At 40.1% G+C, this 17,884-nt stretch overlaps 1 protein-coding gene across 1 annotated transcript in view; it reads right to left on the minus strand.

The window, feature by feature from the left end:
• LOC119430816 (LIM domain containing preferred translocation partner in lipoma) overlaps positions 1 to 17,884 on the minus strand; it is a 267,474-nt gene that overhangs the window by 40,846 nt on the left and 208,744 nt on the right. The window contains exon 9 of the mRNA XM_037698297.1: positions 6,752 to 6,921. Within this exon, the coding sequence (XP_037554225.1) occupies positions 6,752 to 6,921 (170 nt within the window). The remainder of the gene's footprint in view (positions 1 to 6,751; positions 6,922 to 17,884) is intronic.

Raw genomic sequence — 17,884 nt, forward strand, 5'->3', positions numbered from 1 at the left:
CCAACCAACAAACAAACCAACCAACAAACAAACCAGCCAACAAACGAGCCAACCAACAAACAAACCAATCAACCAATGAACCAATCAACCAACAAATCAAACAAACAACCAACCAACCAACCAACCAACCAACCAGCCAACCAATCAATGAACCAATCAACCAACCAAGCAACTGACCAAACAACCAAACAATCATCCATCCACGCTTCTTCCTTTTTGGGTTACGGGGGTCAATGGTGCCCATGTCCAGCTATCACTGTGCGAGGGGCGGGGTACACCCTGGACGGGTCACCAGTCCATCACAGGGCCACAAAAAGACAAACGAGACAAACAACCATTCACTCTCTCATTCATACCTAGAGAATGTTTAGAGTTACTAATCAGTCTAACATGTATGTTTTTGGTCTGTGGGAGGAAACTGGAGTACCGGGAGAAAACCCACGCATGCACGGAGATAACATGTAAACTCCACCTAGAAAGGTCTCAGGCCAGAATTTGAACCGGCGACCTTCTCGCTGAGAGGCAACAGCTCTACAAACTACGTCACCGTGCCATTTGTGGTCAAACTGTTACGCACAAAATATGTGCTGAATTGGTTCTCAGCTAATACCATGACACATTTGATCTGAATATCTGTAAATGTAATTAATTATAGTCATTTTTGTATTGGCTAATGCCATTTAGGCAGCCATTTTAAATTGGATTGCCTCTATTGGTTCTTGAAATCGTGACACATCACTGTGTGTTATTCGCCTGGGTGGGATGGTCCTCCTTGTCCATCCCCAGATTAAATCATTAGTATGTACTTATTTAGAAGGATGTACTTGGTCTGCTCCCTTCCTATCTTCTTGTCTAGATAAACTGCAAACTGACTGAAGGCTATTCACTTTACTCCCAGGGCTACGACCGGTCTTAAAAGTCCGGACAGAAAGGGAGAAAAAGTAATTTCAGTTTCTGCCTTGTCAACATGAAATCAACTTTAATCTAGTCTAAAAATGAAGGAGCTGATTTCATTAAACAGATTTAAGGGCATTTTAAAAAAGTTTGAGAAACAGACATCAGGTTCTAGATGTTATATCTGAAATGAACAGATCTATTCTGTTCATGTACAGATGCACCTTATTTTAAGATGATATTTGATGGTTGATTTGATTTAAGGCTGTTAATAAAGTTGTCTTAAGAGTGTTTTTATCTGACATGTATAGTTATTCTTCGGTCATGTAATGATGTAATCTATTTTAAAGAAGAGATTTTACGGTTTATTTCATATGTAATACTTAGTTAATTTTATTAAGTGAGATGGAGGAGGATGACTCGCTGTGGCAACCATTGAAGATGGAAAAGCCGAAAGAAGAAGAAGAAAATAAGTTATTGTTGTTAAAGTTTGTTTTATGATGTTTTGTTGCCAGTTTTGGCAAGGACACACTTCAATCTTTACATTTCACCTAGAAAAATAAAATAAATAATAAAATTATTAAAACAATAAAAACAAAGATCCAGCTCAATCTGATCAAATTATGAGTTGGGGATCAGTCTTGGCTACTACCACACCTAACATTTAGGTCAATACAAACCAATATCATGATTCTTTGAGTGATTTATCAACATGTATCCAATTTTTCACGAGATATGTTTCTACCAGACAGACACACACATGGAGACTGGGACAAAAGCAAAAACAATGTTTAACTTTCATCTTTCGGCGGCAGGTGAATAAAAACACATAAAGGTTGATTTTGTGGCACGTTGGAGTCACTGAACAGTTTGTAAATCTACACTCCAAATGACGTTTTCTGCGCCTGATTACTGCTGGTTAGACGTCAGATTCCTGGACTGACTTGAAGTTTTCCTTCTCCTCTCTGGGACATCTCTCCTCAGAGGCTCAGCTCTCACGTTCATTCTCTAATCGCACCGAGGCGTATGACCCTCAGGATGAGAATAAAAGAAGAAATTACTTTCATTAAGAAATTCAGACCCCCCCCCCCCCCCATCCTTTTGATCTAACGCCAGAAGAACATTTATGCTGATGAAATGCATAAATAAAGTTCCTAAATTATCCCATTCCTTTTTAGTGCGTGGATCGGAGTTGGAGAACTTCCAGACAAGACAACTACAATCAGAGTGAGTGCCCCTGAAGAGAGAAGATTTAGGAGTTGGCCTGCCTTGGGTTTACACGTCATGCAGCTCAGGGTCAAGACTTTCACTGCTGGAGTGCACATCAAACCATTTCCTGCAAGACATGCAGAAGAAAACTGCACACATGTATTTGAATGTACATCCAGAGGAATGGACGTAATCCAATTATAATGGTTTTCAAGTTTTCCAGAACAATTTTTTGTATATTCTGAGTTATTTTTGAGCTTCTTGTTTATTAAAATGTTTTAACCTACATTCACCTAAAGCAAACATAATAAACCTTAATTACTTTTTCTTATTTTCTTTCCCCGTGAATCTCTCCACGTTCATTTGATTTGGCATGATAATCTTCGTATGTGTCAAACTAAAGGGCTGCGGGCCAGATGAGGTCATTTTGACTATTTTTGTTAACCCCTGAGAACATTTCCTTTGAGAAGCTGTTGGTCAGTCTGTGACGATGGAGTCTCAATTGCTTCCTATAGTGTTCAATAAACTGAGTTCATTTTGAAGCTGAAAACACAAAAGTTTTCATTAATCTATCATTTTGATGTACAAAGAGCAACAAGGAAATCAAAATGGGACAAATTGACCCTTACTGACAAATTTACACACAAAAAAAAGGTATCCAGTTTTGAGTTTGAGATTGCATTGTGTTACATTGCACATAGTATTAAGGTTTGACAAAAAATGTTTCCTACTCTGCAATTTCTCAACGAAAGATTTTTGTTTAAAACTCTGACATGAAAGGTGGAGGGCGATATGCATTCCTGCTGGGACTACTAGGCCTATTTCTTTTATTTAATCAATTAAGGTATAGATTCACACAATTCTATAGAGTTTTTGAAGCAGTACATCATATATCTTTATGAATAATTAGAAAAATTACATGTAGAAAACCAAGATTAATTTATCAAAATTTAATTAACTAATCACTAAGACTGGCCCTTGGCTAGGACTGAGTTTGGCTTTTTCTTGACCTGTTAACTAATAGGTCAAGAAAATATAGTTAAAGTTAGATCGACAGCTCTGATCTAGAAGCTAAAGTAACATTAAGTTAATACAAACATTGGGCTGCAGAGATAAATGTTAAAATGATCCTCACACATATCTACTTATACACACATATATGTTGTGCAAAAAACTGATTCTCATTCAGCCAACCCACAATTACCAAAATATAACAAACAACTAGAGCGGTACATGAATTAAAATGACCTCAATGACCAAACTGAACCAAATTCCAATAAAACCGAATGGGGGAAACACTTCTACTAAATCTAACAAAGCTAAGTCAGGTCATATGGATGGATTCTTCATAGAAGAGGACCTGACTTAACTTATATATATATAAAAAAACACAAAATCTTCTGTCTTATTGATGTAATACAGTTACACCCTGTATTGTTCTGTCATAACTTAAACCATACCTGTTGGCTAATCGGCTGTAACTGCAGATAATAATGTAGCCGTCTTCTAAGTGATGTGTGAATAAATAACGTTGAACATATAATTATCATCTAATTCAGCAAGGAAGAGAAATGTGAAAATGCTGAAATATAAGTGAATTGATCGTATTGACCAGAGGGAACAAATGAAAAGATCTAAATGTTCTGAAACATAAAAAAAACAAATCTGACATGGCAAAACAAGAACTGATGGTTCAAACACGACTTCAACTAGTTTTAACACACAACCTTTGATGAAACTGTGCCTAAAACAGAAATCAGTGCAGATTTTCTGCAGCTAAACTGCAATGTGGCCTATCATTTCTTTTTATGTCAGTCTGAGGTGTTCTAAAATGAGAAAATAGGTTGATTGTCAAATCTCTGATTCAGGGGGAACATTGTCTTTCGTCTGCGTTGTGAAAAGGTGGACCGAGAGCTTCACCTTCACGTGCAGTTACTCAGGACAGAGGAGTTTCTTTAGTCAACGTGGGTTTTGTGGTTTTCTGTAAAATACTTGTGACCATGTTCCCAGGGCATTTAGTGTAGTGTGCTGAAGAGCATGTTGCGTTCATGGACAAGATATCAAGAAACAGCCATGGAGATTAGGGTGTCAGGTTTGGGTACCTCAAGGTCCCATTTCTGCTTTTTGCAGATGTGGTTATCTTTGTTTCTTCAAGCCATGGTCTTCTGCGTGCACTGAAATGGTTCACAGCTGAGAGGCTGGGATCAGACTTTTTTCATGACTGCACAAACGTGACCTGGGATACAAGTGGCTGAAATGGACTTCCTTCATAGGGTGGTGGGGCTTTGCCCTAAGGGCTCTGTATACTCCATCCAAAGCTGAACAGCCATCTCACGGTCACGTGGTGATGAGACGTTTGTTTTTGCACACACATCTCACAGTCCATGAGACACATGGCGCAGAGCCCCTGGGAAATCCCTCCTGCTGCAGTATACATCATGGTGTGGGTTTCTACCCACTAGGGTCACCACTCTGCCCCTGTATCCACTGTTTGTCCACAAATCTATCATGAAGAAAGTGCCACAATTTTCAGCAGACCGCCCCCCTCCATGATCTCCATCCAAGAGTTTTTGGCCATTTGACTAATTAATGTGTTTGAAGAGTCGTACAGCTGAATGTCCAAGTGCTTTTTCATGTTGACAAACATGCCCACAAACTTCTGATCAATCACATAATACTTTGAGCATATGCCTGTGAGAAAAAGTTTGGCCCAGGCTTCGTGTCAAGAATGTACTACGAGAACAAAATTAAGCGATTATCGTCACGCAACTATGTCAGTAAGAGCTGACTTTGCAGCTTTGTTTGGAATATGCAGGGCCCTTTAGAGATAAGTTGAAGAGTTCCATCCTCTGGCTCAAAGCAGTCACTGCTTCTCAGTATATGAAGAAGTCATCCGAGGCAGTATGAACATTTGATTATGATGCCTCCAGGTGCTTCCCACTGGGAAGACACCTCAATATAGACCCAGAACTTGATAAAGGGATTATACATCCTCTCTGGCATGGAAACATCTTAAAATCCCCTAGGAGAACATGGAGAGTGTTTCTGAGAAGAGGGATCTTTAAACGTGTTTACTGCATGACATGACTATAGATAAGTAGGAAAAAATGGATGGATAGATGGATGGATGGATGGGTGAATGGGTGAATGGATGGATGGTATGAGCTTATATTACGCTTTGCCACTGTCTCAGCTCTAATCGGTTCTGCACGACATGGCACCAGTTAAGGGCCTGCCCACTACTGGTCCCCACCCTCACTCAGCCCGATTTATAGGGACCACCTTGTTTGAGGTTCCAAGCGGGCTCCTCTGAGGGGAAGATGTTGACGTAAGCAGACAGCAGCTGTTGATTGGCCAGTGGAGCTACGTCATTGGATGATCCGCCCAGCAAACTGCAAACTACACCTGAACCTCCACTTCCTCATCGTGTTGACAGATGGCGCAACAAGAAATGAGCAAATTTACAGAGATATCGGAGCTGATGGCGCAGCATGGCTACACCGAACTAATAAGCTGTGCCGAGATAAGCTAACAAAATTCAAATGCAATTGTAGGATGATTAAGAACCACAACAGGCGGAGTGTCTCGAACACAACAACCTGTTACGATCCTGCCTACTTTATATTGATGATCCCACCCACAGAGCAGGGAAACAGGTCAGCCGCCTCTATAGTTGCAAATCACCTACACTTGAGGAGAACCGAGAAGAGGAGAGCAGAGTGGAGCTGCATTTACCAATCGCAAAGCAGCAATAGTCTCATTCTCTGATAATGTGTTAGGTAAAAGTAGAAACAAGACAAATCAAGGATAGAATGAAGTCAAACACCCAACACTATTTAAACCTGGTGGCTTTGAAAAGCGTAATAAAACAACAATTTTCAGTCACATCATCTGGACAGTTTCTTTTCTTTCTTTTTTTTTTTGCTGAGATGTTTCATCTTTCATTCAAAGGAAGAAATGTCTCAGGAAAAAAAAAATAAATAAATAAAAAAGAAACTGTCCTGATGACCTGACTGAACATTGAGCTTGAACAATGGAGTAATAAAACAGTTATGAGACTATGGTAGTTTCATCATATGGGTTGTAGTTTAAACATGTATCTGATAGTTCACCAAGATCTAAACAAATGTGTCATGTACGGCACATTATGCACCCATCAACAATCTATTATACAACAATAGAGCAATCTATAGCAATGGTCCAAACAAGCAAATACTATGTATAACCTAAGACTTTGATTTGTGGCCTTGACCTTGGAGCTGTGGTGATGAAAAGATGGTGTGACATGCCATGTAGTAATGGTACAAATTCAAATCAAGTTTCATTAAGTAATCTTGAGCAGTTGAGAAGTTGTAGTGGTGAAGCATGGCTTTAACTTTGACCTCGATATATGACTTTGACCTTGGAGCTGTGGTGATGAAAAATGAACGTGATACTCCCTCTAATGACGATGCATATCATATTTCATTAAACTACCTTGAATGGATCAGAAGTTATGGGCAGGAAAAGGAAAGTTTGCGCACATACGTATAAAGATGATACCATAATACGGCTGCGTTCGAGGGTCATATAAAAACTGAGAACACATCTGTATGATGGAGCAGAGAGAGTCTCAGTAAGGGCGATAGAAAGGGCAGAGGTAGCTTACGATATAGCAAGGCTCGCAGTACGCCTTCTTCTCCATGGCGTAGAAGGGCTTGCCACGCAGCTTGGTGCCGCAGGTCATGCAGATGAAGCAGCTGACATGGAAGACCTGGTCCATGGCCGTGCAGCCGGTGCCTTCACCTACCACATTCTCCCCACAGCTGGCACAGCGTCCTGGGGGGTGAAAGAAGAGGAGAAGCTGAACACAGATTTATTCTGCATCCAAAAAACAATTTCAAGTCAGAAGTTGTTTTTCTATGAAGCAGCAATCACCTTCCATTTCTGAAAATACTGTAAACAAATCAGCTGATCTTGTTTATTATCGAGAATATGGCATTGCTTCAGTTCAATCATAAAGAAGTGCTCAATGCGATGTCAAAAATATCTCAGGAGGAATTTACAGAACATTTTTTAATTTTTCAAAACAAAAGTCTCAAACATGTACAGTGATTGTTATTTTAAAAATCTAATCAAAACAACTGGAGCTCAAAAAAAGCTCTGAATTATTAGAAGCTATTTATAGTTTGTGTATAGCTCCAGACACGTTATTAAGTCTGTGCTAGAACAACTTCTCTTTAATTAGACCTAATCTGAAGTAAACACTCAGTCGTTGCACACAGTTTATGGCTGCTGTAGGTATTTGCATCAATGCTGCTTATCACTTGATGTCATCATGTCATCACGTAGTTGTCCATGTGTTTGTGTCTTTTAACAAAAAATCTCTGAGCAGATATGAATGAAACTTTCAGGAAATGAAATCTGAATCAACCTGATTCAAGATGGCTGCCACAGCTAATCAACTTTAGCAAACACAAAAATGGCTAAAACTCAACGTTACAGTTACTGAGATAAAACTGAGTGTGGATAGTAGCTCCAGGTCACGTGGGACAAAACTGTCGAGATGAAATGACTTGCAGGCAACAAGAAATAGAAGCGTATTTACCCCCACTCTTAAACTCCCATGGACAATAATGTCCTCAACAATAATGTGAACAGTATTTTAGAGAAAGGGCCAAAGTCGACTAATTTTGATGGAGAAGGAGTTCTACGTTGTTGTAGACCCAACACACTAAAAGCCTCAGAAACATTAACCTCATCTTTTCTTTTCTTTTAAAGAAAAGGGTTACATTTGATTTGTTGAGTTTATTGTTTTTCATTTTCTTGTGCTTGGAAAGTTCATTTTAGTCTTTTCTCAGAAACAAAACCGTAATACGAGTAGCTGTTCTTTAAAAACAGTCACTAAAAGAGGGTTGGACCAGAACACATTGACTGAAGTTCTGAAACATCAAACAGTCACTAAACAGATTCATAGAAAGTTCAAAGGGCCACTATAATAAAGTTGATTAAATAAATTATATGTAAATTAAACCACTTTATATTCCTTTGAAAAAGTCCAATTTCCCTAATATCAGTTACTAAATCAACTTTAATTATTTTTTGTTCTAAACACTTGCTGTATTTTGCTTGGTTTTATAAATGATTATCCAAATGTCGACTTTTTTGGTAGAAGTCAGTAAATGTTTGTGGTGTTTTGTACAAGTAAATAGAAAGAAAAAACAAAACAGGATCAATTACCACGGTCAAGGTTTTCTTCATTGTCATTCGCACCACATGTGGTACACGTGGTGGAACAAAATTGTGTACACAGGGTCCCACTTACACCCAACAAAGTACAAATTGTAAAATAAAAACAGTAATAAGATCTAAGATATGAACTAAGAAATACGCTAAACGAAGAATACTCTAAGCACTAACAGTACAAAAACAGTACGCAGAACAACAGCAGCATGAACATGAGTCATAAAACATGAACATGAGAATTAAAAAAGTAAGACCAATAACTTGGCAGAAGGTTTACGTCTGCATCAACCTCAAAATGATACCATTCTTAAATTACAGTCGTGGGCCGCACAAAATCACTTTAAGGGCGACAAATGTCCATGGGACCGCACTTTGGACACCCGTGCTCTAGACGAATAAACTTTATTATAGTTTCCATTTTCAGCTTCTTTTCAACATTTTGACTTTTTTCGTAGTATTTTCACTTTATTACAATCAACTTGAATGTAAAAATTTTAGTGTTCAAGAAGTTTCATTTTCATTTATTTTCCTTTGCATGATCTTAATATGTTGCTGTAACCTTGAAACGGTCCCAGTTGTGATATTTAATAAACGTCTGAAAATTATCCCAAGCCTTCCAATTCTACTGAAAATGTTTAACACGCTTGTTTTTGTTACTAAATCTACAAAACCAATTAAACTAAAGATTAATTTAGATCAGTAAAATAAAAAAAGTTTATTTAATCCGTTTACCCTGCAAATTATTACCAAACTGCTTAGTGATTTTCATTTTTAAACATGGAAAGGAGCAACAACTACACTAAATATAAATAAAGTTTAGTTGTTGGTGGCTGATAGATGCACTTTAGCGCTGCTTAGAAGAGTTGAAGTCGTTTAAAACCTTCAAAGGTCTAAAGCAGCAGATCTGAGGATCAGCTCATCCTACTTCATACAAAAACTTGGCACTGTCCCTTTAAATGCATGACAGAAGCTCTTCATCTTGATTTCTATTTCAAACACACTGGATAAGGAAGGATTAAATACTATAATTATGCCACATTAAAGAAACCATACACCCCACTAAAGAGTGACATCTGTTCAAAAAGTCGGGCTTTAAATGATAAAAAGAAAACTTTAGAAGAACAAGGAAGTCTTTGTAAAATATTTAAAAAGGGCCACAAGTGAACTGATATTATTGCTCCACTAAAAGCCTGATTGCGTACGACAGGACATGGCATTTGGATATCTTTAATTGAGTTGGAGATATCTTTAATTGAGTTTAAGATGTCCTCGACTCAGTGCAAGTTATCTTCAACCCAATTAATAACTCTGTCAATTTAATTACTGCTATCTCACAATAATAGGGTCTGAAACGATATCAGTTTTATTTTTTACACATCTGAGGACAGATGCCATCTCTTCAAAGAAGCTTGATCCAGTATATTTAATTAATTCCGTTCTATGGATCGCTTTTGCTTCCGTTTTTGCAACATCTAAAGGCTGATTTGAAGCGCTGATTGACACCCTGTATGTTGTGAACGGAGCGGTTCAGGCGTGTTACAGAGGCGAGACACTAACAGATAGAGGATCTGATGCTCGCATTTTCACACTTCAACTCGCTGTTTTCATACCAAACATTCAAACAAAGTATAAAGCGGAATCTGTCTCAGGTATCAGCGTAACTTCTGGTCGTCACGTGTCAACACGACTGAGCATCTGCTCGACTGCTTGGTTAATTTCTAATCTCTGAGAAGTCATTATCTGAAATGGATCCATAACTTTCCTGGCAACATTTCTGAAAACATTATTAGAATGTTCAAATACTGACTTGACATTAAAAGACTCATCATTCACTGACGGCTGGGGGGAAAATATTACAAGACAAAGAACTGACGCTGAACTTGTAACAATTCTTATCACTGCTGCTTTTGTACGTTAATCTGGGAGCATCCCAGGAGAAACAGAGCGCCAACAAGTTTTCATAAAGCCTCCGATCGGTTTCATCTGCTCCCGCAGCTCCATCCACACCTCAATTACAGCTGCGTTACCTACTGTACAGGGAGGCAGATTAAACAAACCGGTGACGGCGTGTCTCCGGGGGACATGTGGGTGTCAGTGGAATCACAAGCAGGGTAATCACTTCAGAGAGCCAGAGGGAAAGAGAAAGGAGAGAGAGTCGGAGAGAGACGAAGCCCGTCAAGCCTGTTAGTGGCTCCGGATCACAGGCCATCTTCAGTGAGCGCATGAGAATGCCAAACATGTCCCACAGGGCTCCCACTTTAAATAACGAGCAGGAAACCTCTCGGAAATCCTTTTTCTTTTGGCAGGCTGTGATCGTGAGGACCCCGAGGAGCTATTTGTGCACCTCTGTGGATACGGCGCGCGCAGTTTTACACACACACACACACACACACACATCACAGCGAGTAAAAAAACTTTATGTTAGACAGACGTACAAACATGGAGACGTGGAACGTAAAGTGTTCTGCTGTACACAGACCTGTCATACCACGCTGTGCACGGCCCACACGCGAGCTCACATCAGAAAACACAGCTGATCTGCAGCCGGCCTTCCAGCTGATTGTGTGTGTGTGTGTGTGGGGTGAGGAATGATTTCTGCACGTTTAATCTTCATCTTAATAAATGTTGATACAACTAATGCAGCTCTGGTCTAAGGTATACAGACACTCATCATGAGCAAGACTGCCATTTTTGGAGGGATGGGGGGAATGATTGTACAACATAATCCATGTTTTACCTTTCTTTTCTTTTCATATTGAGGTGGAACTGGTGAATATTTCCAGTGGGCATTGTACAAGAGGTGGGGTACAAGTCCAAACACTTTTCAAAACAAGAATTGATTTTCTTTTCTCCACATAGGGTCAAGATTATATACAAAGATTCAGATACATAAATACGTTCACCTACAGCTTTAATGAGTGAAACTAAAGGATTATGAATGTCTTAACTCGATAAGGCCAAGACCTGTGAACATCTCCTGTGTGACACGACTGCAGCTGGTGGTTTGTCTTGGCCAGCACAAGAAGTGTTGGTTTGCAGCACTTGTTAAAACTGAACAACGCTCAGAACTAAGACAATGGTCCAAGCAGTCAGGGGTAAATGAAGGAGGAGAAATGTAGATTTACAAAAGTTGCAAAAGTCTTTTGAAACCATTTCTAATCGAGCGGTACGCCCATGTCCCACTTCACTCACTGAGCCATTTGAATGGTGAATGTTTGTAGGTTACAAAATGAGTCATTTCTGGACTGGAACTGAACAGCTAACGCAGTAAAACTTCATTTTCATCCAACCTTTATTTAGACAGGTAAATCCCATTGAGTCTCGAGGACTCATTTACAAGAGAGACCTGATTTCAACAAAGAAAGATGACAACAATGGACAACAGCAACAACAATAAACAATTATAAAAAGTCATACTGCCGTTTTTTTTTTTTTTTTTTTTTTACAAATAGGATGGCTAAAAGAAAAAGGTAACAAAAAAAAAAAACCAGCTAGATTCTAAGGCGAATGTAGAAAACTAAAAACAGGAACATGTCTGCATTGGTCCCTGCCAGGAGTCCAGCAGATTCTTAAAGCCACTTAGAGAGGTCAAGGTCGAGAGCTTCAGATCTTTTTGCAAGATATTCCAGGAAACAGGAGCAGAGTAGGAGAAGGCCCTTTTGCCTAGTTCAGTCCTCACTGAGGGAACACTGCAGGTAATAATGTCCTGAGAGCGCACGCTGTAGCTGCACTCACGCAGAGACATGTAGGAGGAGATGTATGAAGGCAGCAGACTAAGAAGTGATTTAAAGATGAAAATGTACCAGTGAGAGAGTCTGTGAAGTTAATGGTGACCAGTTAACCAGTGAATACAGGGTGCAGTGGTGGGTACAGTAGTTACAGCCAGTTATGAATCTTAGTGCACCATGATAGACAGCATCCAACATCTGCAGGGTTCTTGTAGGAGCGTTCATGTAAATAATGTCACCGTAATCAATAGAGGGATAATATGGGGATAATTAATATGGGTAGTAGTTATATTGTGTATAGGAAGAGAGGTTTTTCTTTTATTTTTATGTTTTGGTTGGCTGAGCCAGCACAAAGTAACAGATCCTGGTGGTGGAGGGAGAAATTATTCACCACTTGCCACCATGGCAGAGCCAAGGGGGGGCCAATGGTGGTTTTGGCCACTATAAATTAATCTTCAGCCACCCCACAGGACACTCCAATCATTGGAGGAAACTATACTTTTAGGCAATATAAAAACTATAATGCTTAGTTTCCTGAAAATGATTGGGGTTGTCAGTTTACCCCCCCCCCCCCACGTTTATATACATACATAAACAGTGCATCAGAAAGTATTCAGAGCGCTTCACTTTTTCCACGTTTTGTTGTTACAGCCTTATTCCAAATTGTATTAAATTAATCTCTTTCCTCAGAATTCTCCACACACCCCATTATGACAATGTGAAAAAAAAAGATTTGAGATTATTGCAAATTTATCAAGAAATAAAAAATTATATAAGTATTCACAGCTTTTGCTTAATACTTTGTTGATCTACTTTTGGCAGCAGTCACAGCCTCCAGTCTTGAATATGATGCTTCAGCTGAGCACACCAATCTTTAGACAGTTTGTCCCATTCTTCTTTGCAGTATTTTCTTAAACTCTATCAGGTTGGATGGGAGATGTCTGTGCAACCATTTTCAGATATCTCCAGAGATAGTCAATATGATTAAAGTCTGGACTCTGGCTTGGCCCCTTTAGGACCTTCACAGAGCAGTCCTGAAGTCCCTCCTTTGAGATTTTGTCCATGTGCTTTGGGTCACTGTCCTGCTGTCTGAGGTCCAGAGCTCTCTGGAGCAGGTTTTCATCCAGAATGTCTCTACATTGCTGCATCCTTCTTTCCCTCTGTCCTGACTAGTCTGCCAGTTCCTGCTGATGAAAAACATCCCCATATCACGATGCTGCCACCACCATGCTTCACTGTAGGGGTGGTATTGTTCTGGTGATGAGCGGTGCCTGGTTTCCTCCAAACATGACGCTTCGCATTCACACCAAAGAGTTCAACCTTTGTCTCATCAGACCAGAGAACTGTGTTTGTCCTGGTCATGAGGAAATCCTTACATAATCTGATGCTGTCTGCAAAGGAACTGTTGTACGCACAGAGTTGAATTACAACAGTCACTTTAAAGGGGTAAATATTTATGCTCTTTTATTTGCATTACATGTTTTTATTTAGTTGGCATTACATTTATCATTATACACAGTATAATTTTTTCGCCAATTAACAATTCACTAAATCAATCTTTTCAGTATCTCATCTTTTGGTCTAAGCAGCGATCCCACAGCCATGATAGTAAGAAGGGCCAGTTTCACTGAGTTTGGAGCTGCTGGACTGATGGCAAGATCTACTCGTGAGGCTTCAAACTCTGCAAAGAATATTTACCAAAACAAAAACAAAATGCTGAAGGATTTTGTTGACCTTTTCTATCAAGGTTGAGTCAGGTCCTCCGGACAGATTCTTCTTTGCTGAAACGTTTCGTCTTGTACTAAAAAGACGTCTTCTGTCTATATTGTTGCTGCTGCTGAGTGTTGAGGCTTGAGCTCACTTTGGAACATCATCTCATGTTTTCAGGCTCCAGTTATCCCATTTGAGCTGAAATGGTTAAACGTGGTTCTTCCATTTAACGCATCTGGTTTTGCTCCTGTAAAGTCTTTCAGAGGGCGCTCTGAACATTACTTCACAAAGTAAAAAAGAAAAGGCAAATCTTTTCAGTGTTGTTTCTTAAAGCCCTGCTGCATGATGACAGAGAGGAGTGAAGGGTGTTTTACCATTCTTCACATCAATTATTTCACACGTCTGCGCTGGAAATAAGCATTCTCAACTTTGAGACCACTTCAATTGACTTGTTGAATAAAACAGGACAGCAACAGAAGCAACAGTGTATTTACCCCCATGGAGATGATCCCAAATACTTTCGAACTATTTCAGCCAGGCATAAAGGAATCATTAAAAGCCTCACCGCTCCCCTGTGTCCCCCTTTGCGCAGGGAGTGGAACCAGAGTCTTGATATAAAAACTTCAAATAGTTCCTGTTGAACCAATGCGGTGGTGACGGTGTGGGGGTGTAGGGGGGGGGGGGAGGTTCATTTACACTTTACTCACTTTCTTTGCTTTCATTCTTCAAGCCTCAGAAGTGTCTCTTCTCTGTTACATCGAAAGTAAAAAGGAGGACTGAAGAGAAGAATCTTTTCTTCTTTGCTCTCCTTTTTTATAGAAAAGAAGCAGATTCCCTGTGAGCTACAGAGACTAAAAATGGTTAGACAATTTAATTGGATAAAAGGAAAAGATTAAAGAGGCCCTGACTCTGTTCCATAAATAATTGATTTCTAATGTATTTGTAGTGGCAGTGAAACGACGTTGTTTGGGATTGGGGGATGTTGAGTGGCAGAACGCTTCAGATTTTCCTCAGTCTTTGCCTTCTTTGTTTTTTCATGCCGGGATACTGAAGCGCCATGAAAGGCAGAGAGGGAGCACACTTGCAGCTCAATTTGATCTTACATCGTCTCAAATCAAAGATCCTGCATGTATAGAAGAATCGCAAGGAACTTTTTTTTTTTTTTTTTTTTTTTTTTTTGTGGAAGACCAAACTTTTCACTCTGTTACTAAAGAATACAATCCTGCTGGTGCAACCCTTGCAAACCCCAAAGGCAAAGCCAGCAACTGCAGCTTGTATGCAAAACTTATAAAAGAAGCACAAAATCCATTCTGGGATTTTAACTGAACTTGCTTGGATTAAAACATCTGATAGGTGTGTTTAGAAAAATAGGAATGTGGTTCCAAGTAGATGTTTTACTCAGTTATTATTTAAGCCTTATCTGCATTATGCCCGGTGTTTTTACCGGTCTTGTTCAGAGCTGCACTAACATGCATCAGGTGGATTCAGCTTTAAGTGTGAGTGTTTAAACTTGGAAATACATCTGGATCTGTTACCTGCTCAACAGGCTAATGGACACGTCAAACTATGGGCTGTCAGCAATAATATGACAGCAGCTCTGCTGATGTCTGTAAAAGTCAGGAACTCGTTCAGTTGCCTGCACTGAATTATTAGTTCTACAAAAACATGGTTTAGTCACCTGACTCACACATTTAGAGGCATTTATACAACCATTTTTATGCTTAATTACCTAAAAGATTAGATGTGAGAAAGGCAAATATAAATAAAAGGATTAGTGACTTTGACGTGCAGTAACGTCTCCACCGTCATTAAAACCTGTCGCGGGTCCATTTTGGGTGCTCAGATTTGTTTACGTTCATCCCGGAAGTAGAACTTCTTCTTCGGTGGTTTTTTTAAGGAGAGTTTACCACTCTGCGCATGTCAGTACTGCTGTTCAGAACAAAACCTGCTGCATGTAAACACTCGTCATGAACAGATTGTGCCCATGTAAACAATACATTTGAATTACTTAATCTGAAAACATTTCAATCCGGTCAAAAAATGTTGCACATGTAAACATAGCTAGTGTGTTTCACTCATGCTCATAACCACTTTGTGCCTTAGAAACCACAACAACAATGAAGTCTTTTTTATAGATGTTTTTCTACATTATTCACATATGGAAGTGTGTATGACACTTCATCTAGTCATGATGAATGTGTGTGTACAAATTTGGTTAAAATATCTTGACCAGATCAGAAGTCATGGATGGGACAAGAGAAACTTTATGGGTGGACAAGACACCCATAACGCTTCCATTTTTTTGACAAGCGTATAAGAAAACGGACTTAATGAAAGTACAAATCAGTTCTTCACATCTAATTAAAGACAAATAGGCCAGCAAGTGGTTAACAAGATTATTATACCTCTAAAGAGTTTCAGTACTAGCCCCTGATGAGCCAGGGGTTATAATTTGTGCCCCTCTTCATATCGTTCTCCTCTAGGTTCATCTGCTGTGTTGCTTTAGATGGCCCTGTGAGCAGTCTGACAACGCTGTGGCCCTCTGCTTCCACGACATGACCGGGGAGAGCGCTGTCATCGCTGCGTTTCAATCTCTGAATGCTTCTTTTCTAACCCCTGCCTTTAATCTCATTCTCAATGTCAGCAAATAGCAATCTGCAGAACTGCTGTGGCAATGGTGGAGGACGGAGGAGAGGCGAGCCTGTGCCACTACGCATTACAGTTCGGCCCGTCAGGGCCCACGGCTGCAGAGCACGAGGGGTGGGGGGCTCACAGTGTAGGTTACATGCTTTAGCAGCAGGTTGGCGGGAGCAATGCACAGGGGTGCCAGGAAGTGGGCAGGCCAAGTGAAGGTGGGAGAAAGAAAGAGGGAGGGAGGTAAGAGACAGGTAAGAGAAGCAGTGCATGCAGGAAAGCTGCCTGTGTGTTTACACTCTGTTTATTCATGTGCACCAGCATTTCTCTGCGCCTGCATGCATGAGCGCGCGGACTCAAATGTTTACTCACAAATGAAATCTAGCAACGTGAGCGCCCGCAAGCCTCAGCTGGGCTCGCACGGCAGCTGATCTTGCAAGCCTCACTGGAGATGTCTCATGGAGGCAGGATAGCTCGAGCTGAGCCTGGCGGGGAGAGGAAGAGCAGCTGGGAGGAGGGGAGGGGGGCTACCTCACATGAACTGCTGCCAAAAAGTGGGCTTCTGCCGCTTGGAAGAGCCCAACATTGGCATCAGCTGAGAAACTAGAAAGCAGCACAGCGAGGTCAGTGGCAGGGAAGACAGTAAAAGAAACGTATTTCATTAGAAGACCTCTAAACTCAGCTGAAAACCTGCCTCAGACCTTCTGCTCAGAACAAATAAGATTAAGTACTAAAACACCACATGACCAGTTCCAAGCAGGATGATGACACAGCAGAAAAACGGCAGCTATCTAATTCATAAAAGAACGGAACTGTAGGCAGCTCAAACAAAATGAAAGCTGCTGGTAGTTGCAGAATTTATTCATTCTGGCAAATTTGTAGATTAAGACTCAAAGCATTCCTTATTATTTCCATAAGAAAAAACCTCTTAGATGTCAAATCTGAAGCCTAACACTGACACGGAGGCTGGATTCTTCTAATGAAAGGAAGCTATGATGGATCATCCACGGGTATTGTTTAGTGTCATTTAGCCGTGTGCAGCCGTACATGATAATCCACTGTAGGTGGTATAGTGATGCTTGGGCTTAAGACAAGTTGCCATGTCACCAGACTGCCTTGTATGATCGCCTCCTCCCCCTGGGTGGTCTGTGACCTCCTTCCAGCAGCATTATGCTTCTGTCTGATGGTGCTTACCGAACATAATAATTTCATTTTAAGTTATAAAGCTGGTTATGCTTCCACGGTAACACCGTGTGTGGTTTAATGCAGGCCTGTCACAACAATTATTGACAATAAATCTTTATAAACACGACCAGAACATCATTAACTTTAATTTTTGCTTATTTGTTTATTTACATGGTAATAATACCATGTCGCAAGAACAAAAAGCCAAATTCTTATGACCAACTTTTACTTTTTGGCTCAGGAGTCTAAGCAGTTTGTCAAAATGACCTGAAAAATAGTGTTAACTTATTATATATATA

This window comes from Nematolebias whitei, chromosome 3, assembly GCF_014905685.2.
Source record: "Nematolebias whitei isolate Nwh7 chromosome 3, NemWhi1, whole genome shotgun sequence".
NCBI classification, from domain to species: domain Eukaryota; kingdom Metazoa; phylum Chordata; class Actinopteri; order Cyprinodontiformes; family Rivulidae; genus Nematolebias; species Nematolebias whitei.